The sequence below is a fragment of the Rhea americana genome, unplaced genomic scaffold (assembly GCF_003343005.1).
Source record: "Rhea americana isolate MKP2758 unplaced genomic scaffold, rheAme1 scaffold_102, whole genome shotgun sequence".
Taxonomy (NCBI): domain Eukaryota; kingdom Metazoa; phylum Chordata; class Aves; order Rheiformes; family Rheidae; genus Rhea; species Rhea americana.
In genome coordinates, this window is record NW_028185062.1 from 520,890 (window position 1) to 546,345 (window position 25,456).

Genomic DNA, 25,456 nt, shown 5'->3' on the forward strand with positions numbered 1-25,456 from the left:
TGCCAGAGACAGCATTATGGGCTACCTGAACCACTAGTTCAATTGAAGAGGGCAACTGCTGTGTATCAAACAATAGTTCAGTATAAGGTATCGCTGATGGAAGAGCCTGAATGTTGTGAGATGGCATCACCAAATTCCTACTCTCGCAACAAGAGAGATGTCTACGAGCAGCTGAATGTTGACAACCRGACACTGAGAGGAAAAAAATAAAAAACATTTTGACTTTCTAGATCCTTTCTGAATGCTAAAAAAACCCACTTTTTTTGTAAATTGTACATAACTTTTTAGAAAATAATAGATACAATAACCATGGGAATCAGTACAACTTCCAATACTTTCACATAAAATTCCTGAAGTATTTTTTTAGATACTAAATCCACTAAAGTATTTTTTGTGACTTTACACTAAGCTTTTAGGGTAGGTCTGTACTTCAAATGTTCAGAAGCATAGCTAAAATGCATCTGACTCAGAAGACCAAAAATACTGTTGTGCTTTCCACCTGAGTTCACCTTGTATATCGCACTTGCACATCAAAAAATGTCTGCTTTTAATAGATTGCTTCTCATTCTCATGAAACAGTTCTGCACATCATTGCTTGCCATGCTGCTTGCTGAACATTTGCTTGTTGAACCTCACCTCATCAGCAGGATCACAAAATTCCTCCTTTAGCTCTCTCAAGTATCAATGATGTTGACACTTTTCTCAGGCTAATGAACTCTGTAATCCAAAGACCCTTAAGAGAGAGTTAGAGCTGGACTAATACTAGAAAGAAATTGTGACTCTTACATTTTTAAAAAATGCAACCAAAATGACATTTTAATATTGGTCCATACTACAAAAAAGATCTACATCACTGAAATTACAGCGTCCCAAAGCATTAACAATTCTACAGGAGAATTTCTCCAATACTTTTATGATAATCAATTTATTCTAGAACAATAGGACCACCAAATTAGTATCCCATACAATTTCTTCCATAGTCATGACATAAGAAATACCAGTTCAATACATATATTTCTTAAAACTATATGAATACTAATACAGAGAAAGATAGCCTAAGTGTTCACCTTCCATGTCAGTGCATATTCTAAGTCTTGTAAACCTATCTATCTGCCATTTCTGACCAAAAATAATCATCTTCCTAACAATATAGTCACACAAGCCATTCCCATTTCCTTCTGAAACGAATTATGTTTTTCTGTTATTGTACAGTACTGAGGGTCTTGAAGAAACTGGAGAGTTGAATTTTAGTGCCCTACTGAAAAAAAGGTGAGTAAAAATCTGTAGTCTGGAGAAATAACATAGCGATCTCCTGTAGAAAAACTCTGAAAACACTAAAAACTATCCTAAGTGAAAGTTTCATAAATTCAGAACCCTTGTAATTTTCCTAAGGTAGCTCAGCTCAAAACTTATGATAGGAAATTACAGGAAATTCGCAGATCCTCAGCATTTACTGCATTCTTGCTGGGCGTTTACTGGAGGAAAAAAAAATGATCTTTCCCAAGATAGAAAAGGTTAGGACTAGAGTAATTACAGGCCTCCGCCAGCAGTTTCATTAAAAAAGAGAAAGGAAAAACAACTTACCATGCCTATCTGTAATGTTGCCTTATCAAGAGCTTTCTAAGTCTTCACAATGCTTGGCATTAGAAGGCCAGGAAGATGGCCTTCTATAAAAAATATACTTTTTATTATATATCTAAATATTACTATCATGATTATGTTACACTTATATATATATATTATTTGTTGGAATTTTCTCTTCCCATTGTCATCCTTCYTTGCCACCTCTGTTTTCATAACCTGTCTGCTTGTGTTTTCTCCTTTTACCATCATCTTAATCTGGATGTCTTGGATTCCACTGTTGGCAACAGAGAGTAAGATTTCTATTTCATCTTACTATAAAATGCATGAATCAAACTGAATATAAGAGCTATGTGGTTTGAAATAATGCATGCATTTTATCTTATATATTGAGCATGACAAAAATTAGAGTAGAAAAATTATCAACTGCCAATTTCTGAGGTGGAAATGCTTTTAAAAAGTTAGTAGAGATTAGGGTGGACTACTCAATCCAAATCAGTGCATTTTTCTGAAAGTTCTTTGATTTTGATTATCACTTTCCTATATAAGCAGTTTTAAAGTGTGCTTGGATTTCTAGACTTTCTCAATAATGTTTTGTTTTAAATTCCCATTGTCCTACAAGTGGAGACAGACAAAATTTATTTGGTCATAATTAGACCAAATAATATAATTAACATACTGGTCCCAGTCAAGCATGTTCTAATGTTTTGTTCCAGCCATCCTCAAACATTTCATGTGAAGATACTACCAAAGTGACTTATTCAATAAGTGTTCAGATTTCAATGTTAAAAAATACTTCTTCTTATTCCAGGGAAAGTTTTCATTGGTCCTTACTATACCATTACTCTGGGTGTGCTTCTTTGCGTTTGCTTCCTCAGTCTTTCTAACTCCTCAAGCTATTACAAACACTTGCCACTAGATTGGTGCTTTGCAAACCTAAATATACTCTATTTAAGTTTTCACAATTAACTGCTTTGGTGAACGTTGTTCTGGATCAGTGTTTAGTCTCTGCTAAGATATTGGTATCACTGTTTATGAAAACCATTATACAGGATAGAGCCATGAAGTAGCTAGATTATGGTAGGCAATAACGCTACAGTAGCCTCAGGTATCACTCTGGTTAACTTAGCCAAATTTCAGTAAGGCGAACAAGCTCACATAGCTATACAAAGCCCTGCTTTATGCAATATGCGACGTAACTAGAAGTGAACTCTGGCTTTACAGTGATACTACAAGCAGAACTCCAAAGGCAGGGACACCTAGAAGAGGCAGAAACTGCAACTACCGAACYTTCCACAGCTGGCATTGATACTAGTTTCTCAAGTCATCACAAACTTAGAGACAAACAATGCATTAGAAATTTTTTATAATAGTAAATTAAGGAAAATAAGCTTTCTGGAAAAGTGCAGTGACCTGTACAGGTTTGAGAGCTCAAATAAACTAGCTGTATACACACTGTAATCTCTACAGCAAATATAAAGCAAGGAAGTATTGTTGATCACTTTTTAAAATTTCAAATAAATGGAGCCCAACATGAAAAGATTTTCATAATTTCATAGACTGAATCCAGTTGGAAGACGTGTTAAAAACTATAAACTACAAATCCCTCTCACACTGCCTTTTCCTTTTGCTTTCATAATTAGTTTTGAGCAGTTAGAACTCTAAAAAGTAGTAAAAATCTCCAGTGTTTCCAGAAACTTGKTTTTTTAAATATTCATTTTTTGTTAGTTTAAAAGTATAATTCATTAGAAGAAGTTTAAAAATTTCACTGCATTTTGTTTTATCAATGTTTTTGACCCTTCTTGATTTACAACTCTCTTTAGTGAATTTAAGCATATTGATAAGTTCACCGCTCCTAGTTGCTTTTCACAGCTGCTTTAGAARCAATCTGTGGATCCTTAGACTTTGCACACAACAGGTTGAAAGCCACCATTAAATATTAATGAGACCTCAAAGGAATAAAAACTCATTGTGTAATGAAAGCATTTTTCATTAGAATACAGAAAGGGATGGATATCATCCTGAGGAACTCTCAGGATCTATGCAGATTCAAGTAGAATTGAAGATCATTCTTTTTTACTACTTTCTGCTTTTTCCCATCTAATTTACAAGTGCACCTCAATTCAGAGGTAATGAACATTCCCACTATAATAGAGAAAGCTTTATCTTCTATCCTCTATAATTTAATTTACTGGTGGTGACATACAGATGTCATGCACCAAGGAGAGGTCACTGGGAAGAGGAAGGGAACAGCTGTCACAAAACTATTAAATGAGATAGTGAGCAGAGACCTTGAAGGGAGGTGACACCTGACAGAGTCCAATCAGTTGACAGTAACAGGATAGGAAGGAATCATCCCTGGGATGTACAAAACTATTTTTAACCCTCCCACATATGTTTAAAACATATCAGCTGCATATTCCATTTACAACAGGTTCACTGAGCGGTATCTTAATGTCCCCAAGTACATAGTTAACCTATGAGGTGATCACTCTGGATAAGGCTCACCAACAAAGGGTGGGAGAAACTTTAGGAGTCCAAGTTCTCTATTACTTTTCCAACACTGCCTAATCCCTGTTGGTAGTGGAAAAGTATAGTTAACCATCAAACTCTGTATCTTCACTGGATCCAAGGCAATGTCTAACAAAATACAAAATGGTGAAAAGGAGAATTGGGATCAGAAAACTCTTGCTCGGAGGCAGAGAGATACTTTTTTTCTTTTTCAGAACTCTATTCAACGTAGTACAAATGGTAACCCTCTAGCAGTACCTTACTACATACATACAACTTATAAGTCTTTTCCTGTAATAAAAAAACAGGATTTACAAGGAAGAGCCTACATTCTCGCTTATGCTCAGATTTCTCGTATTTCAGTTCGTGTGCACCTAAACAGTACTGTCAGATATAAAAATGTGATGAAATGAATAACAGAAAAGTCAAAGCAATAATTAAGGAAGTCTTCTCAATAATGAGATATATGAGGCTGTGCTTGAAATTGCTTCCAAACTGGAAAATTTATCTCATGATGTATTCAAAAATAGCAAAATATTTAAAAAGATCCATGAATAATCCTACTTGCATATTTTCAGGTAGAGTGTTTACAGATGGGCAGGTAAGTAGCTAGAGAGACAGAAAGACCATCAATACTTATATAATGCCCAATGGAAGATAAGAACACCTGAATCTAATAAGTCTTTCCCGCCCTCTATGACTTTGTATTTGATTTTGAGATACAGCTCACACCACAGAACATTAATAGTGCTAGTCAGACAACACAACTCAGTATGTATTAGAAATATTTTATATTTCTATTTTTATGTATTTACATCCTATTTTTATTTATATGTCTTCAGAAATATTTTAAGGTTGCTTCTTGATAAGATCAGGGCAACCAGACCAAGTAGTTGTGTATACGTTCAAAAATCTTAGTCTATTTAGCAAATCAGGTTAGCTGTCCTGTCTTCAGCCAGGCAAAACTACAAACCATTTATAGCTGTTCCAAGTAAGTGACAGAAAGACAAAGAATAGGAATTCTGATTAAATTTTTGGTTGATGTTGATGCGCTGTTTGGATAAGCGAATACTCAATAGGCTGCACTTGCTGCAAGAAGTCCAACCTTCAAACACACCCATCAGACCAGTGAGTGCTTACTGAATGCTAAACCATCCCAGAGATGTAAGACATTTTATGCTGTACTTCAGCTCAAACTCACTGAGCTGAAATCCCCTTGTCTCCTCACTCTTTTTCAAGAGGTACACGGATGTTGGAAATCCCAAGCCTTGACTGCAATACTATAATAATCACAGTCCTCCTGTTAGAAGCAAGCCCTTTTTGGGCAAACACAAGAGTACTAGAAATGTTTGGTTATACCTGCTGTCCAAAGTCCAGTCATGATTTGCTGAAGTAGTAATATTTCTCCCAGACTAATGGCATTATTCTTTTCCTGAAAATGAAAATACAGCCCACAATCCTCCAATTTTCTTGAGTTACTCACTGCATAGCTTGCCTGCCTATTGGACTTTACCACTGAACATGGCTTCATTTCAYGGGCATATTCTGTTGCACTGGAATCTGCTTGGTCATGGTTATGTCAGGAACAATACTCATTGGGAGTTCCTTTACCTAAAGAAAGTCTTAGGAAAATGTCACATCCTTCAGAGTTGCTGGACCCTCCATATTACATCGAGGAACTGACTACATCCTTTCTCTTTTTACCAAAATACAAGCTATAACACGCAACAGCTCCATGAAGACATGGCAAAGTAGGGCTACTTATTCCCTGTACAGCCATCATCMATAATTAGGAACAAGCTGAAGTGCTTAGGTTTATCATATAAATTACATAGTGGAACTCTACAAAGTATGGAAGTGAGTTTGATTTCACCAGGGAAGAGCATTTTTCTTAAGCATATTTCAGTGCAAGAGCTCCTTCATCTCCCTGCTACTGAAGCACAGGCTTGTTCTGCTAAAGGTGAAGATGACACTGATGTCTTTTTTGTATTAACACATGATGTTCTCTTTCTTTCCATTGGGATGCTGTATGTTTTTCCAAATGTTTTTCTGCATCATTCTGGAGTCCAGCAGCTTCCTGCGCTCAGTAAATCGGTAAGGTTTCACCAATTTCTATTTCGTACTTGTAAATTTTTAAATAAAAAGGTATGATGACATGAAAAGAATGCCTTTTCCAAACCATACAACCTAATTTTCACTTGGTTTTGCTAAGCCAAAGATTAATTCTGCTATAATCACTAGTCATATGAATTAAGTAGTTCATTGTAAATGTCTTCTTGTGTGCCAGGACCCAGCAATCTAAGTGTCTTTATGTTTTATAGCTGACTATAGCCCACATTTGCCTTTACAATAGGCCAGATATTTTTAATAACTTGTGATTCATTTTAGTGTACAGATAAAATGTCTGGAGTAGAAAATGACTTCTTTCTTATTAAAACAAGCAGATTACTTTGTATTTAAGGCATTCTCAGGATATTGGTTCAGTTCCTTGCTTTGCCACATTTTGCGTATGACCATCCAGGAAAACCAGTCTCCCTGTGTTTCCATTACCCATTGTTAAAAAGGAGTTACTATTTATTTGCTTTGGCTATTAGATGGTAAACTCTTACAGGCAGGATTGTATTTTAATAGCTGTACGTACACATTCAAGAAAAATTAGTCCCCTGTTTCATTTATTTTAACTACTAATACAATAATAACTTAGACTGCTGAAWCCTTAATCAAGAAACAGCTTCATCAAGTCAATAGGTAGTTAACGGCTGTTTTGAACTCATCTCAGTTGTCACTGCTGAATTTCTAATCCCTATTCTATCACTATTGATATTCTAATCCTTTTTTGCCGAAAGTGAAGCAAAAACTGAATCACAGCCTGATGTTGATGTCTGGGAAATCCTGAGGAAGGCGCCTCCTTCAGAATATGAGAAAATTGCTTTTCAGTATGGTATCACGGATTTGCGTGGGATGCTGAAACGTCTCAAACGTATAAAGAAGGAAGAGAAAAAAAGTACAGGTTAGTGAGCTATACTTCTTCCAAATAAATGTGTTCATTTATTGTTTGTGGATTCTTCATGTATTAACATCAGTTGGACAGCAGTGAGATACAAGAATATGATAAATATGAGTGGTACAGTTTAATTTTGGTGGATTGCCAAATAACAAAGCTATGCTTAGTGCTCTGGGCTATCTTAGTCCTAAACTCTGGAAATTCTCTGCCTGATAATAATTTTGCTAGTTAAAAAGAAAAAAAGGAAAAAAAACTTGTTTGACATGTTAGGCATCAATGACGCATTTAAACAATTTTATTTCCATTGGGAAGATTTCTCAGAAACAAGCGCAGTATGATACATTTGGGATTCTTGTGCCTTTTCTAGTCTTGTCAAGTATCAGCTACCTCATTTTAACTTTTTTTTTTTTAAGTCTGAAGTATACTGCCTTTTAGTTAGTACTAAGAGGATCAGTATCACTTCCTTATGGGCACACTTAACTATAAACCTCGTTTAGGAAGTGCTGAAGGACATATTCATGTAGGTGCTAGGTTCAAATATTTTAATTGTTTATGTTAGTTAATATCACATGTCTTTCCTCCTATGCTATAGTATCACAAAACACTGAATAAGATGAAGATGACAGAAAAATGGTAAAAGAGCAAAACAGGGAAACAGGAAGAGGGGRAGGTTTAAGAGAATAAGCAACAGGAAATAAAGATTTTTTTTCCTGACACAGGATGTAAGAAAATGTTAAGAATAGAAATGATGGAAGTATTTTTTTAACCATTCTTCATCATAGCATTCCTGAAGAAACTGGATCCAGCTTACCAAGTGGACAAGGGACAGAAGATTAAATTAATGGTTGAAGTTGCCAACCCAGATGCTGATGTGAAATGGCTGAAGAATGGACAGGAAATCCAAGTGAGCGGCAGGTAAACCAGAAATCTCGGATATCAAACAAGGAATGTGCTACAGCTTAGATGAAGTGGAGAGAAAGAAAAAAAAGAGGATAAATAGGACTCGAGAAAGAATCTACATTGTGCTTTGGTTTTGAGTCTAATAAAATGAGAAAATATTCAGTTTACTGTTCTCATCACTGTTTCTTTTTCTTTCCTGTGCTTTATATGGACATGGAACTAAATGCTCACATCTACGTACTTAGCAAGTAAGTCTTGTATTATATTTTGCTATTTCTATATGCTTCTCAGGGTCAAGATGACTTTCTTTCTCATGATATAGGATATACCCACACCCCAGTGATTTTGTGCTGAAGCCATGATGTGGTATTCTTAATGGTATTCAAGTTTGCTGTACACCTGTGTGTTAGAAAACTATTCAGAGAAGCCAGCATTCTAACACTACTCACAGATGTCTCCCTCATTTGTATGAAGATTTCTCCATAATTTCTTGACCTAGTTTTTCAAACACTGCTGCTGTCCACTGTGCCATGACAGAGATATAGGGCTAGAGTCTTAACCAATCTTTTCACTGATGTCAGAAAAAAGGGGAAACTTTTCTTCTTCTCTGTTTTTCTTCTTCTYCTCCTTCTACTTTTCTTCTTCTCTTTTCAGATACATATTTGAGGCTGTTGGGAATAAGAGGATATTGACCATAAACCACTGCTCTCTGGCTGATGATGCAGCATACGTATGTGTGGTAGGTGAGGAGAAGAGCTTCACAGAATTATTTGTAAAAGGTGAGCAATGGCAGCAAAAGTTAGGGAAGAGATCTTCYCCAGCATTTAGTATTAAATTACTGTCACCTCCTTCTTCTTTATTCTTGGATTAGTTAATCTCATAGGAAAGGAAGTTCTTGGACATATAAGCAGATTCTACTGTCTACTGCAGCAATATTTTTCCTAAAAGATTTTCCCTGCTGCAACTGAAAAAGCGTATGAAAACAATATCGTCATAATTATCATTAGTTCTCACTTGGAAAGTGATTCTTGCTTTCTCAAAAATAGGGTGAGAAACTTACTCTAAAAATTAGATTTTGCTTGAGATAAAYATGTGCCTCAAGCTTTATAAGCAGATCTAGTGGTATGGAAGATATGCCTCTGGTTTAGGATTTCAAAGAATATAAAGGAAAACTGTTTAATCCTCTGTTCGTATTCTGTTGCATGAAACAAAACTCGAAAGGTCAGTTGATAACATCAACAATGTGATCTGGCATAGAAAATTTTAAATTCCAGCTTGGAGGGTATCAGCATATATTTTGCGAGGAGTTCATCCTGTGGAATGCAGGTAGAGCGGATGAAGTCTACATCTGGTGTTTAGTCTTTCAGAGTATTGTTTTTAACGAAGGCTTCTCCATTTCCAGAACCTCCAATCCTGATCACCCACCCACTGGAGGACCAGATGGTGATGGTTGGAGAGAGAGTGGAGTTTGAGTGTGAAGTATCTGAAGAAGGAGCAACTGTGAAATGGTAAGGAAATAGGAAAAGAAAAAATCAGACTGTAACCCTCTATGGGACATTCTAGGACCAAAGTTTGTCGAGAAGACCGGAAAAAAATGATGAAGGCATCCCACATCACCTGCTTTCAGAAAAAAGAGAAAGATTGAATCTCCTCCTACATGTCAAAGACTGAGGAGGAACTGAGAGGACAGAACATTACAGGAAAAAATAAAAAAAAGAGTAAATGTAGATATCTTATAGTGCCTTCAGAACTACTTGTTCTGTGGTTATGGGATGCCACTGACTCTACTGAGCTCCTAGCTTTAAAAATTTCTAAGTGCCTTACAGTAGTGCCTAACTACTGCACAAATTAATTAGATCTGTATTGTGATAACCTTGTTGTACTTTAGGGCATCTTCTGATGTTCTCAACTGCAGGGAGATTTTTAAAAGTATTTTTTTCCTGGGTAAAAGGTGGTGTCTCTTGAGATGGAGAGGAAAGGTCATTGACTTATTTTAACATACCTATTATGATGATCCTGCAAAGCCAATCATTATGCATATGCAGCAAGCAGGATTCAAATGACAAATACTGAGTCCACTGAGTCTATTTTGTTTGGTATTCCAGCGGAGGGGAAGCTCGAATGCTCACACTGCTTGGGCAGGCACAGCAGGCACTGCCCACATACCAGTCCCTATGCACACTGTTCTCACTTAATTTCTCTAACAGATGAAATCCTCTTGTGCTTGTTAACAGCTTCAGCCACATGGTCATCAACTATTCCCACAATGCACATTACATTCCTGGAAAGTACTCTCTTATCTGCTCTCTCAGAGGAAGAAACTGAGAATTTAAATAAAGCCCAATAGCTAATGCAGAGCATGGGCTATTAAAATCACATCCACGGGTGCACACACGCTGTTGTGCAAGGACTGCTTACAGATGCCTGGTCACAAGAGACAGGGATAACCGCATCTGCCCCCCTCAGAACACAGTGCAGCTGCCACACTTTGATCCTATGCCTTTGAACCACTGCCATACATCTCACAGAACTGCTCTCTGTGGGATGGACATTTGGCCTGACAAAGGCAAAACAGCAGCTGTTTCTGCCTGAAATGCAGTAGAGAAAGACTTCAATGCATAGCAACAGAAGACTAAGTAGTCAGATATGCACTGTATTTCATTGTTTTTATTATGTGAGACTCAATCAATGTTCTTTGACAGCAAGGACAAGGGGGAAAAGTGTAAATATCCAGGGAAAACATGAAACATGGTATGCAGAAAGAATTCCATTTTTATGTCTCATTAAGACATATGTCTCAGCAGCTCAARCCAAGTAACAGGCACTAACTCAAGGCACCCGTTACAGTTCTTGGGCCCTTTAAAAGTGAAAGATGAACTAACAAGCACATGAATAGGAGCAAATATGTGACTTGCCAAAGACAAATATAAAGCTTCCTGCCTCCTAGACAGCGCCATCAGACTAGGGATTGGAGACTTCATCATGTGGGTCTCTTACTGTAATCAGGAAAGAATGTTCTTGTGATCACCTGGAAGACCTTGCATGATTATTACACAGAGCTATGGAGCAGATATTTCTAAACTTGAGATGGTTTTGGAAATAATGCAACTTTTGAAAAAAAAATGCAATGAAATATATAGTCTGAACTTGATTTTTCCATTTCTGGATGCTGGATATACCACCTAATCAGCTCCAAATGAAAATTTTTAACTGAACTATAGTAATGTAGCAATAATAAACCTGTGTGTTCCTGTTAATACACCATGCCAATGTCAGTTGTATCTCAGAAGATACTAACTAATTTATCCTTATGATACATACAGGAAATAGGAAATCATTTGCAGATAGAGAACAGAGGTAGAATGGCAAAGTTGAGAATGTATCTTTGATCTTGCAAATGTTCAGGACTTCGGTAGACAGAAACATGGCTGACCTAGTACTGGTCTAATTCTGCTTCAAGTGTGAGGTTGGACTAGATGATCTATGGAAGTTCCTTTCAACCAATGTTTCTGTAGTTCTATAGAATCCTCCTCTTATTCACAGTTCTCTTTGCTTCATTGCTCCAGTTACCCAGGGCTATATTACTTTACATGATGTTTTTCACTTTTCACTGCAGCAATGTGTTATTTTATGTCAGGAGCTAGCTGGAAGTTCTCTCTTGAGGTTTACAGTTTACCATACCACTATCTGTCAGTAAATCCCTCTACATATGCTCTCCTTATTATACAGAGCATCAGCAATGTGCTAGTTGCTAAAACCAACACAAGTAAAATATGCTATTCTCTTCCTGGGTATTTAAGACACTACTCACTGCAAATAATCTATTTTCATTACTTAGACAAGGTTTCAGTAAATCTCTTTGTTATCAATGGATGAACAAAACATTCAAATATCTTTGATAAGTAACATGTCAAAGCATATCACCAAAAGATAAATAAAGAACCTCATCAGAACATATCAACAGAAAATAAATAAATAAATTCATTTTTGGAGCACCGGCCCACAATGCATGTGCCTACTTTTGTCTCACCAGCATGTTGATCTTTTGGATTACAGTCCATTCTCAGCAGTTCAGCAAAGGTTTGTGCATTGAACTGATCTCAATCCACAAGAATATCAGCCTAAGGGAACACCTTGCACATGGCCTCAGACTCTTGTCACTTTGAAGTCAGAGGAAACATTATCCTGGYGTAACACTAAGCACTCTGTTTCATGTGGCTGTTACAAGCATACCGTTTCCTCCCTAGCTAGGGTTGTAATCCTGTTATCTGGAAGGAAGGCCAGTGTTTTTTTAAACCAACTGTAAATTGCAATAAGCTGTGCTTTGAGGAATGACTAGAGGGCACAAACTCCAGGTATTCTGAAATGAATTTGAAACAAAGTTGCAGAACGTGAATCTGAATCACAAATTTTAGGATTCTTGCCTTCTGTTTAAAGCTTTGATCTTGTGATTTACTTCAGCAGACATGTACATAGGCAAAATGTTTCCTTGCATGTATCTACTTGGAGATTAGAGCTATAGTGTTTTAATGAGTCCCTAAGTAGCATTCCAATTTGCTATCCTGAGAACACATTATTCAAATAATAATGAAAAATATAAATGCTAAAAATGAATAGTTGAAGAAATTTCAAGTTATTTTCTTGTAATTTGTTTATGTTATTTGCAGATTACAGAGGAGAGAGCTGTATAAAGTCATATATATTTCTGTGTGACCTTGACTAAATAGCTTGAATTCTCTCTGCTTGGTTCCCTCCATAATGACCGGAAATTGCAATAATTAAATTTCCTCCCAGGCTGGTGATGAAGCTTAATTTAGTAATGTCTTAAAAATACCGACATCCTTGAATGGAAAGGGCTACAAAAATCCAAAATGAATCTTCATTTAAATCCATTTAAAATCTTACTTTTTCCTGACATCCACAAACCATGAATTTATAACAACAACAATTCACATCATGAATATTAAAACTTTTAATCATTTTCCAGCAAGTCCTGTTTTCCTTATGGCACCTCTTAAGAGAATACATTCATTGCTGGCCAGTTTTCTTATCATCGCTGCATCTTGCGCAGTATTTAACCTACTCTGTATCTCTAGCATATAAATAATAACAATCAAGTAATTATTTTTGAATGAACTCTCTTGAACTAGAAGTCAAATATCTAGTGGAAAAATAATTAGCAAGCTAGTAGGATTCTGCTGCCTAGCAACTCTGGTTCCACTGACATTTGTGAAATGGTCTCTTTTTTTCTAACCTGAAATACTATGATCAAAGATTGTGTCTTCTCATCTCTCGCAACACTGAGCTGACTCTTAATCCTCCTCTTCCACCCTGAAGAGAGAGCTTGAAGTTTACAGAAAAATGACTCAACATTATTTGGCATTGCAGGGAAAAAGATGGAATTGAGCTGACACGGGAAGAAACATTCAAATATCGATTTAAGAAAGATGGAAAAAAGCAGTATCTAATTATTAATGAGTCAACCAAGGAGGACAGTGGACACTACACTGTGAAGACAAATGGTGGGCAATCAGTCGCAGAACTAATTGTACAAGGTAGGCATTGGTAATATCACGGTAGCAGGGAAGCTAAAAAGGAAAGCAAGCTAAAGGTAACCTTCTCCACGCTAGTGCACAGGGGTAGGATACTCCTTATACCAAGGAAAAAGACGATTTAATAAATGGCAAAAGGGTTCATCATACAGGCCTCAAGGAGAGCTCAGACTCATGTGCCGGATGTAACAGATACCCCAACARAAACAGGTGTTTAGCCTTAACCGGTCCTGTTAAAGCACTGTATGCTGTGGATTTCCCTTCACATTTCACCTTTCCACAAACAGCCCTAGCTGTTTAAGCTCAGCCCCAGGTTTTTCTGCTCAGTAAAGTCATACCAGCTGTTCACTTTACAGATCTATTCTGATTTGTTGATGTATATATCAATTATTCCCACAACATCAGAGAAAAAGCTGGAAGTTTACCAGAGTATTGCGGATCTGACAGTAAAGGCACGTGACCAAGCAGTCTTCAAGTGTGAAGTTTCTGATGAAAATGTGAAAGGAATCTGGTTGAAAAATGGAAAGGAGGTGGTTCCAGATGAAAGGATAAAGATCTCTCATATTGGCAGGTCAGTCATGTTTCAGAAAGCATGTACAGGTTTAGGTATTGCATTACAAAATACAAAAGTTGTTATACCATGGGACAGGAATATAAAACTAGATTTTGTCTCGGCTCCAGTTAGAGCTAAGTCATACACAATCAACATATAGATGCAACTTTGTGTTGATATCTCTGGAGTCTTTCTGTACTGGTACATTTTGTGTGTATAATATCAGTGGTATGTTAGCAGAATTCATCCTCAGTTTTCACTTGGATTTCAAGCTTTTTTCGTATTGAAATCACCTAGAAAATATATTGCTGATAACTTTAAAATTAGCAGCAGTAGTTAATAAAATCAAGACAGCACTTACGCGTAAGCCCCTTTACAAAAACTGTTTTTTAAAATAAATTTTCATGTATGTACAGTGTATGTATAGTGTTCAAGTTCCTTAGAAGCCTAGTATTATTGTAAATTGACACACAGAAGATTCATACAGTACACAGGGATTACATCTATTATATAAACTCTTCCTTGGTACTCTTTTTTCTGTATTCTGTTCTAAATTTACAATAATAGAGGGATGGAGCATCATTCTTTGGCTTGTTTTTCACAGAGTTTCCTTTGTTTACAACCTGATTAAACTGTAAGCTCAGTTACAATAACCTGTCTAATGGTAAGGGACTGGGCTAAAGCAGACAAACTGCTTCCTGTATTCAAGCTAGCTCAGCTTTGAAGCATAATGCATCTCTCTTGGCAAGAAAAATACACTCATAGACATTACAGTGAGATCAACTCGATTATTAAAAGTAGCACTGTCCATAGCCCTAGTGATTATTGACTTGATGTTGCGGAAAGGGGGGACAAAACTGTAATGTCTCTCCATAAAGTATAGCCCACACAGCATCTCTTGGAATAGCCCTTTTTCTCCTGGAAACGTAATGGAATCGAACATATTTGTTCCTGTTTTCCAGAATCCATAAGCTAACTATTGAGGATGTAACACCAGGTGATGAGGCTGACTATTCCTTCATCCCCAAGGGATTTGCTTACAACCTTTCTGCCAAGCTTCAGTTTTTGGGTGAGTTATCTTAGAATATATAATGGGAATTCCAGAGGGGCAAAAAGATGGAACTAACCATGGTTTCACCAGAAAAGGACATGGGGAATCCCATTTCTGATACTGGAAGACAGACATATTACATTTCTTTGTCTGATATTTTGTGTTGTTATTATTATATTATTTTACAAAGTCTGTCTCCCAGTTCATTGCATTCATCTGYTGATTTTGATGCACTATGTGCTTCATTTATATCCATTATCTATCATATATAGTTAATGATTGAACAATTTAAAAATTATTTTAGGGGCAGATGAAACAGAAATTCTCAGTTTTCATATCTATTTCTCCCCCACACCCTTTTTTGTCCCCCCAGAGGTCAAGATTGATTTTGTACCAAGAGAAGGTAAGAACAAGTCATTATTTTATATGCAAATAAACACATTTCCAATAGCAAAAAATACAGAATATTTTCATTTTTAGTGTAATGCATGAGTATTCGCTTCTTTTCATACAAAACATGCAAACCATATTTAAAATTTATTTTCTTTGCCTTTGCTCTAGAACCTCCCAAAATCCACCTTGACTGTCTGGGCCAGTCCCCTGACACTATTGTCGTGGTGGCTGGGAACAAATTGAGATTGGATGTTCCCATATCAGGAGATCCAACACCTACTGTCATCTGGCAGAAAGTAAACAAGGTAATGTGTAGTCTGACACAAAAGCTGAGGCAAGAAAGTCGCAACAGGATTTTTTTTTCCTCAAATCTAACTTAGATTTACAATTCTTATCTACCAGTATTTCATCTCCATTTAAAAATAGTTTTAAAACTCAATTAAAAAAAAWTAAAAAGCTGCAATGCAGCTAGGAAATCTGTGAGATTTAACTGTTTGTGCAGGAGCCGTCTTGAATTGGCTTTTTTCTGAATTGTTCCCTTTTTTGTCCCTTCCAAAAGTAGGGAATGAATAGTAGATACACATACATTCAGACAGAAGGATCTCACAGGTTTATTCTATTTCTGCTTCATAATWATGGAATCCTCAGGAGATGAGAGGATGAATATATTCTGGAGATGGCAGTTTCTTTCATTTTTTCCCAAGGGCTTTTCTATAGTTTGTGAAGAAATATTATTCTTAACAGACCACTGGGCCTGAAGGGTAAAACTCTAGTATACCGAAAACTTAGAGGACACTTCTATTCACCTTATCAGAGTAACTGTAAAACATCAAAGAAAAGAATTACCAGCTAGAGCAAGGAGAACTTCCTTTCTGGCAATCTCAAAGCACCCCGACTCCTCATCAGCCGCGTGCTCTAACTAGCTTTAACTAGCACAAAACACAGAAACAACTTGCATAAGATTCTACAGCATCATTACACTTTCCATGGATAGCATGAAAAAATGAATAGATACAGAAAAATAAGATGGCCAACTGTATTTACTTCTCCAACTTCATTTCCTCATGATTCTGGAGCATTCGTTGTTCAGGTGAGCATATTTAGTAACACTTTAAGACTTCCTCTTGCAATGCAGAATTGGTATGGAAACAAATGCAAAACACTTGCCTGACTCTCGAAAAACGCTTTTCTGACTGTCATGTAAAATTTTTGGTTTTCAGACAAATCTTACATCTTATTATTTTAGCCATGAGATCTGAAGGATGAGGGAAAGAAAACAGGCTTGATTTGAAGGAAGAATAAAATATATTAATGAAATATTTTGTTTGACACGTGTTACAGATCTGACTGCATTTCTGAGCATTAAAACTTCTTCATAGACTTAATTCCATTATTACAGAAAGAAATAATCTTTGTTTCTGTAGTTGCACAAAGTCAGTAACTCTGCTACCACAGGACACAGATTCATAGCTAGTTACAATTCTGCAAGGAAGTCAGGCATCTTTGTTTATGAAGCTGTAAATTTGTTTTTGCTGATTTATGCTTCCTTTAGTTCACTGCACTGATAACTCTATTTCCATTTCTGCTTTTTGATTTCATATTGGTTGATTTCCTGCCCAGCACTGCTTGCTCKCATTAGCCCTTCACTCTTCACTCTGTATTCAAGCCCCCACAACATACCTATTTATTCTTCTCCTCTGTCTTGCAGAAACAACTTTACTGCTCTGCTCAGTAAGATTTAGCTGACTTTCTGTGGTTTCTTTGCTTATATAGAAAAGTGACCTCGTCCTAAGCAATGATGATTCCACRATTCTCTCAGAAAACAGCAGTGATTTAAATACTGATAGTAAGGTAAGCTCTTTATTATTTATGCAGACACGCAAATATGTTTAGTTTTTTTCCAGTTAAATGGTCCTATTCAGAAGAAAATAAAATAAAAGTTGGTAGATATTAAAACCGATCAAGTAAATATCACATCAAGCCCAATATCCAGCCTCACAATGGCTATTATCAAGCACATTGACCAGGCACAAGAAATCTGGTGAGTAATTTCAGAGTTAGATACTCATTGATAAAGTTTTGCTCTAATCACTGTCCTTTGGTGGCTGTATTATAAAGACTCAAAATAGTTTTTTTTAATGTATTTGTGAATCTTGGACAAAATCACAGAGGACACAGGTAAAGATGGTAACAGGTCAAGAGAGTATGTTATGTATGTAGGAGAAGATGAATGGTTTTCCAACAAGCTCCTTTTATGATACATATTTTTTTATTTTTGCAGAGACAAAAGTAGTTTACAGCTGATTATGCAGCAATACACAGGCGTGTTTACCAGAGTTAGGATTCTGTTGTACTTGTTATACATATGTTTGGAGTGGTTCCTATTCCAAGTCTAAAAATACAAGGGCAGATAAAGAAGAAAGAAGGGCACTATAAACACAGCAAAGTACTGGCGATTCTGTTGAGACCTCTTAGCTCAAAGGGGAGTAGAAAAAACAAGAACCTACATAACAGTCTTGAGTGATAGAAATCACACTGCTGCCATGAACAGTTACAAAGAAATATGGTTAATTGTATTGATAAATCATCCAAATCAGCGTTAGCTGATGCCAAATATATATACTGTTCTCAACCATTTGAAATTGAATTTGCAAAACTTCCTGCATTTATCTAGCAGCCAGTTGTTATCCATGAAACTCTACTAATAACAGCAGTCATCCCATGTAGGAATTTGCAGAAGTACTCAGTAACTTCTTTGACATGTAACTAAAAATGTGTAATTATCAATGAACTTAAGGTCCTGAAGACTTTCAAAGACAATTTTCCCCAAAGTCATTTACTTTCTCTGAGCCCTGTGGTTAATATATTACATCTTTTAGATATAAATAGAACCTGAACTACTGTATTTATAGCTTTTGAATAATTTCAGTAATACTGCTATGAAGTTTATCACTAGTTACATGCAGGTTCATCATACTGTCCCTAGCACAGCTTAAAATGACTTAACCTGTTACTTTCTCTGCCCACAGCTTCTGTTCGAATCTGAAGGCAGAGTTCGCGTGGAGATGCATGAAGACCACTGTGTCTTCATCATTGAAGGAGCAGAAAAGGAGGACGAGGGAGTATACAGGGTTATAGTTAAGAATCCAGTGGGAGAAGATAAGGCTGACATCACAGTCAAAGTTATTGGTAAGTGAAGGAAGGAAATAAATAAGCCATGAAAATCTCTCGAGTTCACTGGAATTCAATCACCTCTAAAACTGAAGCAAGGTGCCTGTTGTGTGAAAAGGAAAGAGAGCAACTCCCAGTATAAATCCATATACCTTCTTTTGATATTTTTCCAGTTTCAGGGGATTCTATCATTTATATACAATATTCCCTTCTGAAGAGTATTCTTCGTGCTAGTCTGTGATAAGAAATGACTTCTTGTCATTTTGTTGCTGTGCTTTATTTTTAAACAAAGATGACTTCATTTTTAAGTAGTAAATGGTTAATGGAATAAAGAGTTATATAATGTTTCTGACATAAGATAAATATATTGTAACTGTGAGTCACAGAGGAGGGGGAGGGGAATGTAATTTTGAGTCAATAATTTTAATAAATTTTTTCATAGGATTTAACATCTTTATATTCTGCCACATGTACAACAAAAGGTTAGGTTATGAACAAACTTAGAAATGATGTAAGAAAATTCTTTTCACCTACAGTATTACAATTTGGAATTCACTGCTTTTTGAAGTCATGAAGATGAATACTAAGTTTGTTTTCATGTTTTATAAATCTTAAATCGGGATATATTTATTACAGATATCTCCATAAGTAACAAAGTGTGTGAGACATGCACCCATTATACTATATATAAAGTTTGTTCTAGGCAAAGTAGTAAGCCCTGGAGYGAGCCTCTGGTTACAGATTTGAGAACAAATTACTAACAAGTGTGAATTGTGGCTTCTCATTTGCCTGGAGGACAGGTGGAGCTGTTTTCTAAAATACTCAACAGTTTTGCCCTACGGTATTAGGTAAAAGATCCATGAGCATCGTGTCAAACTTTATTTCTCATTAGATAAAATTCAGATAGGACTCACTTATTGCAAAAGATCTCTCCACATAGAAAGAAATATGAGTGTTGTCTCTCACTAATTTGGGCTCTGTTTTTGTTGTTGCTGTTTTTTGATTTGTAGCATAAATACATGTCCGTCATGAATGAATGGATCCCAATTATCCCTATTATTATAGAGCTGATTAGCTTRCATTTTACAAAGAGGTGGCTATGTCTGAGAAGAACAAGAGATATGAAAAATCAAATACTATGTAAAGAAAAGCAACCTAATTTGGAAGTATCAGAGAGCAGCATTAGCTCTGGACTAARTAATTAATTTTATAGTATATCTACTGTTGCAGTCTGACAAATCTGCACCATCACTTTAGAAGCACCATGGTGATGAAAAAGTCCTGTCTTTAATACTGCTGACTAGGAAATTCCTCAGGGTATCTAATTTCTTTTTAAAGAGACCATTTAGATATTCCATATGGAAAAATGTTAAATAAAAAATATTTCAATGCATTCATTCTCACATATTCTTCAGATGTTCCTGACCCTCCAGAAGCCCCCAAGATCAGCAACATTGGAGAAGATTACTGTACTGTGCAGTGGCAACCCCCCAAATATGATGGTGGGCAACCAGTGCTTGGTAAGAAGTACTAAAATACAAAGTCCTCAGCAGTCTCACTTGTATTTTTTGTTGCACCTTTAAAATGATTCAAAATGACTTGATAAGTTTATTTACTCTAGGAAGGGTGACCTTCAGAAACTAACTGCTCTAAGACATCAATCCTTCAAAACTGTTTATATTCTTACCCTTCAATTTTAGRGAGAGAGTGCCCCCTACCTGTTCCATTCAAATTAGAGAAATATTTCAGCAACTGAGTTAATTCTCCCCTTAGATAAAAGTACCAAAATAAATAGGAAGTATCAAAGCAGCAGATGACGCCAAAAGTAACTAAAGTTAAGTATTCCCTTTCAAGACTGAAATTTTAGGACTGGGTACAGGCCTTTGAACTTGCTTAGGAATACTGAAATGGAGAAATGGCCACTTTAGTCATCAATTCTAGTCTTCTGCAGTCTCTACAATGCATGTTTCCTTTAGAAGACTACTTCATAATTCCACTTCATCCCAAACCAACCACATACCACAGGTCACAAAACATTTCTCAATCTCTTTTATGACCTTAAAATCTGTACTAGAGGCCAAAAATATCATCTGGTACAGAAAATGAACAGAGAAGATCAAGAATATTGCCAATACTGTGATAAATATCAAGGGAGCATGATATTTCTTAAATAAAACTGCCTGGAATCCCAGGAAGGAAAAAATATATATATATAAGGCAAGGTCTTGGCCAATTTCAGGGAAAAAATCCTCTAGACTCCAAATCCAGTAACCTTATCTAATTCAATAGAAGTTATCTGTGCAGGAATTAGCAGGATACTGCTGGGCCACTCCTTTGTGGTTTCATCTGTTCTGAGAGGAAGCAAGCAAGAAATTAATAAATTATAACGTACTAAGCTATGTATCAATAGCTGTTGTGTTACCACAGCCAGAACTTCCCAATGTACTTTGACAAGGCAAAGCCCATAATTTGGCTGTTTCTAGTTGTTGGGGCACACAYGTTTTGAAAGGTTTAGAAAACACACACAATTTGGAAAACATCAAGGTATGATTTTGTTAATGTCAATAGAATAAAATAGAGTAGTAGAATAAAATAGAATGAAGTATATGAACAATAGCCAAGATGTTGTGCTATCCATTCAAACAAAGCTATAAAAGCATGCTAAAGAGATTGGGGGGAGGGGGAGGTAAGACAAATGCAAGCTAGGACGAACTTTCTGCATAGAAGCAACGATACAACCTGTCAGCTCAAAGGAACTTTTGCCATCCACTTCCCAAAACATTCTTTGGATACCCATGCTCTTCCTGAAATTCAATATAGACAGGAAAGGTTGATGTAGGATATCTGTACCTATAGCATGTCAGCAACTCTACCTATCATTGTCTACCTCCCTTTAGATCCTGTAAGTGCAAACCATACTGCTCAGGAATACCAAAGAGATACCTGCAAGTTTGACAGAGGCAACCTTTGTCAAAAGCAGGGATTAGATCACGGATCTACAGAGTTCAATTCACAAGCCTTAATGATTTGTTTGCTATAGATCTATATTACCTTAGCAAATCATTACTACAGATTTACATCCTTTGAGGACTAGGTGCAGAGATAAGCATATCATACATGAATGACATACATACAGTGAATAGTGATTTACACTAATTCACCATGCAATTCCTGATGATTCTGATGTTTCAAAACAAATCTGTTTAAAAGAAGTCTACAAGCATCACATGCAAGCATATCATCAGTAGCAGGTCACTGGAAAATAGCGTAATACAAACTTTTCCTATCCTCCATATTAAAGATCAAGAATCACAGACAATGTTTCCAGTGTGGAGAGAAGAGCAGTTTATGTTTAAAACTGATAACCTAGCCTGGCTTCGTCATTTTGAAAAATAACGTAGTGCTGTGGAAAAGGCTATGCACGACGAAGAAGTAGGGGGACTGCTGTACAGTGTGTGTGTGKGGGGGGGACTAGCACTATGTACCTGGACCTAGACTCTAGTACTAGACTTCATGAAGCTATACTACAGATATGTTCTGCTTTGCATCCCAATACCCTGGGTCTCCGTAATCACGCAGATTTACTTTCCTTCCCACGGAAACCAGAGCAAGAAAAATGGTGCATGTCCAGGACCCACTCTGCTCCAGGCCTGAAGAACAGCAGGGGTCTAGGCTCAGTTCTGGGGAGCACTCCGTGATGCCAGCACTTAGGCATGGACAGAGATACCTAGCATAAGTTCTGTGTGATAACTCATTTCAAAAAAAATGAAATGGAGTGTCAAACTGTTCTTCTGGCTGATTTTTTGCATTGGGATTGATTATATTAGTCAATAGTAAGAATAGTGAGTTGCAACTGAATGTAAGAAATAAATTATATTTTTAACTTTATGTCTTATCTAACACAATTTAAGGCAATTTCTGCTTCACTATAAGGGCCTTCTGATGAACTGCTGGGTGTCATTCATTTCTCTGCCATTAGGAGTGAATGACAGCACTTAGACCAGATAAGATTTATATCAGTTCAACTAGTATCTCTATTTTGCAAGCATCTAGAGTAACACTATTGTATAACATGTAAAATATACTTAAAACCTAATAACAGACACTGGAAGACTATTTCAAATGGGTTCCACTATGAAAAGTATAATTGTTCATGCAAGAATGTCACATAGCAAGAAAAAAATACAAGAGGAAACTGGAGGAAAATACCAAAGCTTCATACAATTCAGTTATGTGCAATAATTCTGGATCATACTTGGCTCTTTCTTGATATGGAAGAAAGGTGACTTTATCTTCTCCTGTGTGTGAAATAATTGCAATTCTTTTACACCATAAGCAATATTCTTTCCAGGCTACATTTTGGAGAGGAAGAAGAAGAAGAGCTATCGATGGATGAGACTGAATTTTGACCTTTTAAAAGAGCTCTCCTATGAAGCCAAGCGAATGATTGAAGGAGTAGTGTATGAGATGCGGATTTATGCTGTGAATTCTATTGGCATGTCCCGGCCAAGCCCTGCCTCACAACCCTTCATGCCAATTGGTGAGTTTTACCACATATTGTATATTATTGCTAGGACAAAACAGAGACAGGACAATTTTCACTTCCTGACTTCAACTGTACGTATACCCAAAATGAGTATGTTAAAAAATGATGCTGCTGCCCATCTCTATATTCGGTATTAACCAAGCTTTTCATTTGTCATGTTCCTCTTTCCCATCTCTCATTCCCCTTCGTGAGAAGCACAGAGGTTCTAGTTTCATGAAATTGCTGATGAATTTCTAGTTGTTATAATTAGAAGTGTGAGAGTCAAGCCGGGTCTGGAAATGAGGGGAACTAATTGACAGAAATTTCCCTGTCCCTCTCAGCTTCCCCCATTCCCTTATGGGTGCAAATATCACAATATCCCACCCAGTACTCTCTTAATCCTGGCCCCCTCCACAGCTAAAAGGATAGCTGATTAAGAAAATATTTGAGGAATGGTTTTCTATAAATAATCCTTCCCATCATAGTGGTCAGTGTCTCTCATAGCTCCTGAGCTAGGAGCAAACCGAAAGAGTCCTCAGGAAGCCTGCCTGCTAGGAGCTTTAAAAAGAAGAGCCACAAAAATACAAATAGCTGGAGATTAAAATGACTAGAGTTGCCAAATCTACAAATATCAGTGAAGGTGGACAGCCTGTGGAAGGAGATAATGTAAAAGCAGATGATGCAGTGAACAAGTCAGAAGGAAAGGATAAACTGCAAGAAGGGACTGCTAATCGTGGATTTCAAACACCCAACAGCTGGTCTGCAACAAAAGAGGGCAAACAGGAGCCATCCAGAGGAGCTACTGAACCAAAAGGTCCAAAGTTTTCATGGGATAGGCAGAGAATTACTTGATTAAGGATTAAGTTCACACTATTGCTTCAAAGAAGAGGTTTGGGGTTTTGAATGTGTACTCTGCGGTTGTGTATGCACACAACTACTTTTGCCTCCTGTATGTGGCTAACAGTCCTTGCTTCAATTTCAGTATGAAAAAATTTGACATAGCTACAAAAATAAAACTGGGTGATACATTTTTTTGTAATAATTTCAGGAACTAAGATCAGTCTCCACGAGTGGCACAGTTTATAAAACTGTATTTTACTTACATTGTATATGAAATATTTCTAATATGTAAAATCTGTTAAGTATATTCAAAAATGTTGTTTAGAATATATATTTATACACATACAGTGTGTCAAACATATATTTCTTTAACACCATTGTTTGCATACCACAAAAACTAAATGTTATGTTCCAGTCATTCCAAATATTACTTTGAACAAGTTATCTTTTCGTTAGTTTTTTTGGAATCAATGATGTGACAGTAGCATTTACACATACTTGTGCTTTGGGATTCTCTAGTAAGGGCTTTTCTTGTTTATTTTTTAAATTAGTTATCAAGTCATGTGTAAGAAGGGCTGGTGGCCCTTTTGAACTATGGAATTTAAAAAGAGTGAGGAGACTCCTCTTCTCAAAAGATACAAAATAGCTATATGCAAAAAAAAAAAAGTGATTTTTTTGGTTCCAAAATATTTTTCTCATTTACGTCTCTATTACAAACGCACAAAATGGATCTAATGCTTTATAAATAAGTAGTCACAACTTTTGGTCATTTTCAACAATGTTAGAGGAAAACGTGGTGCATCAAATATAGCCACTGATGAATTTGGTCCTCTGACTATGCCATTTTTGTCACCCCAATTACATTCAGGCTGTAGGTACAGCATACAAATTGTATGCATTTTTATTTTGATACTTTTCTGTTATGTTCTGCTGGCAACTTAACTCGTTAGTCCATAACTCTTCCTTTTTCACCAGCTTTTATTCATAAGGGAGCACAGAATCAAACAAATCATAGAATGGTAAGGTTGGAAGGGACCTCTGGAGACCACCTAGTCCAACCCTCAGTGTAGCCCATATGGGGACTGAACCCGCAACCTTGGCATTAGCAACACCACGCTCTAACCAACCGAGCTAAAMCTGCCCCCAAAACGCCGCTGCTTTCCCCAGCTGGCACGTGCAACCYGCCCGCGACCCGCCGGGCCACCATGCTGTTCTGCCACCGCRYGCAGCCGCTGCCCCCGGGGCGGGGGGGACCTTTCCGCCAGCCGCCGCGGCCCCCCTAAAAATGATCAAGGGTAACTCCCRCCGGCGCAGGGCTGCCGAGGCACGAACGGGGTTCGAACCCCTGATCTTCAGTGCCAAACATCTGTGAAGG

At 36.9% G+C, this 25,456-nt stretch overlaps 1 protein-coding gene across 1 annotated transcript in view; it reads left to right on the forward strand.

Moving 5' to 3' along the window:
* Nucleotides 1–25,456, forward strand: part of MYBPC3 (myosin binding protein C3) — a 64,530-nt gene that overhangs the window by 18,025 nt on the left and 21,049 nt on the right. The window contains exons 9-24 of the mRNA XM_085305830.1: nucleotides 1,213–1,269; nucleotides 6,163–6,186; nucleotides 6,939–7,102; nucleotides 7,879–8,011; nucleotides 8,242–8,244; nucleotides 8,651–8,775; nucleotides 9,399–9,504; nucleotides 13,385–13,551; nucleotides 13,954–14,119; nucleotides 15,064–15,170; nucleotides 15,526–15,555; nucleotides 15,714–15,850; nucleotides 17,319–17,396; nucleotides 18,575–18,734; nucleotides 20,132–20,236; nucleotides 23,068–23,256. Coding sequence (XP_085161956.1) covers nucleotides 1,213–1,269; nucleotides 6,163–6,186; nucleotides 6,939–7,102; nucleotides 7,879–8,011; nucleotides 8,242–8,244; nucleotides 8,651–8,775; nucleotides 9,399–9,504; nucleotides 13,385–13,551; nucleotides 13,954–14,119; nucleotides 15,064–15,170; nucleotides 15,526–15,555; nucleotides 15,714–15,850; nucleotides 17,319–17,396; nucleotides 18,575–18,734; nucleotides 20,132–20,236; nucleotides 23,068–23,256 — 1,751 coding nt within the window. The remainder of the gene's footprint in view (nucleotides 1–1,212; nucleotides 1,270–6,162; nucleotides 6,187–6,938; nucleotides 7,103–7,878; nucleotides 8,012–8,241; nucleotides 8,245–8,650; nucleotides 8,776–9,398; nucleotides 9,505–13,384; nucleotides 13,552–13,953; nucleotides 14,120–15,063; nucleotides 15,171–15,525; nucleotides 15,556–15,713; nucleotides 15,851–17,318; nucleotides 17,397–18,574; nucleotides 18,735–20,131; nucleotides 20,237–23,067; nucleotides 23,257–25,456) is intronic.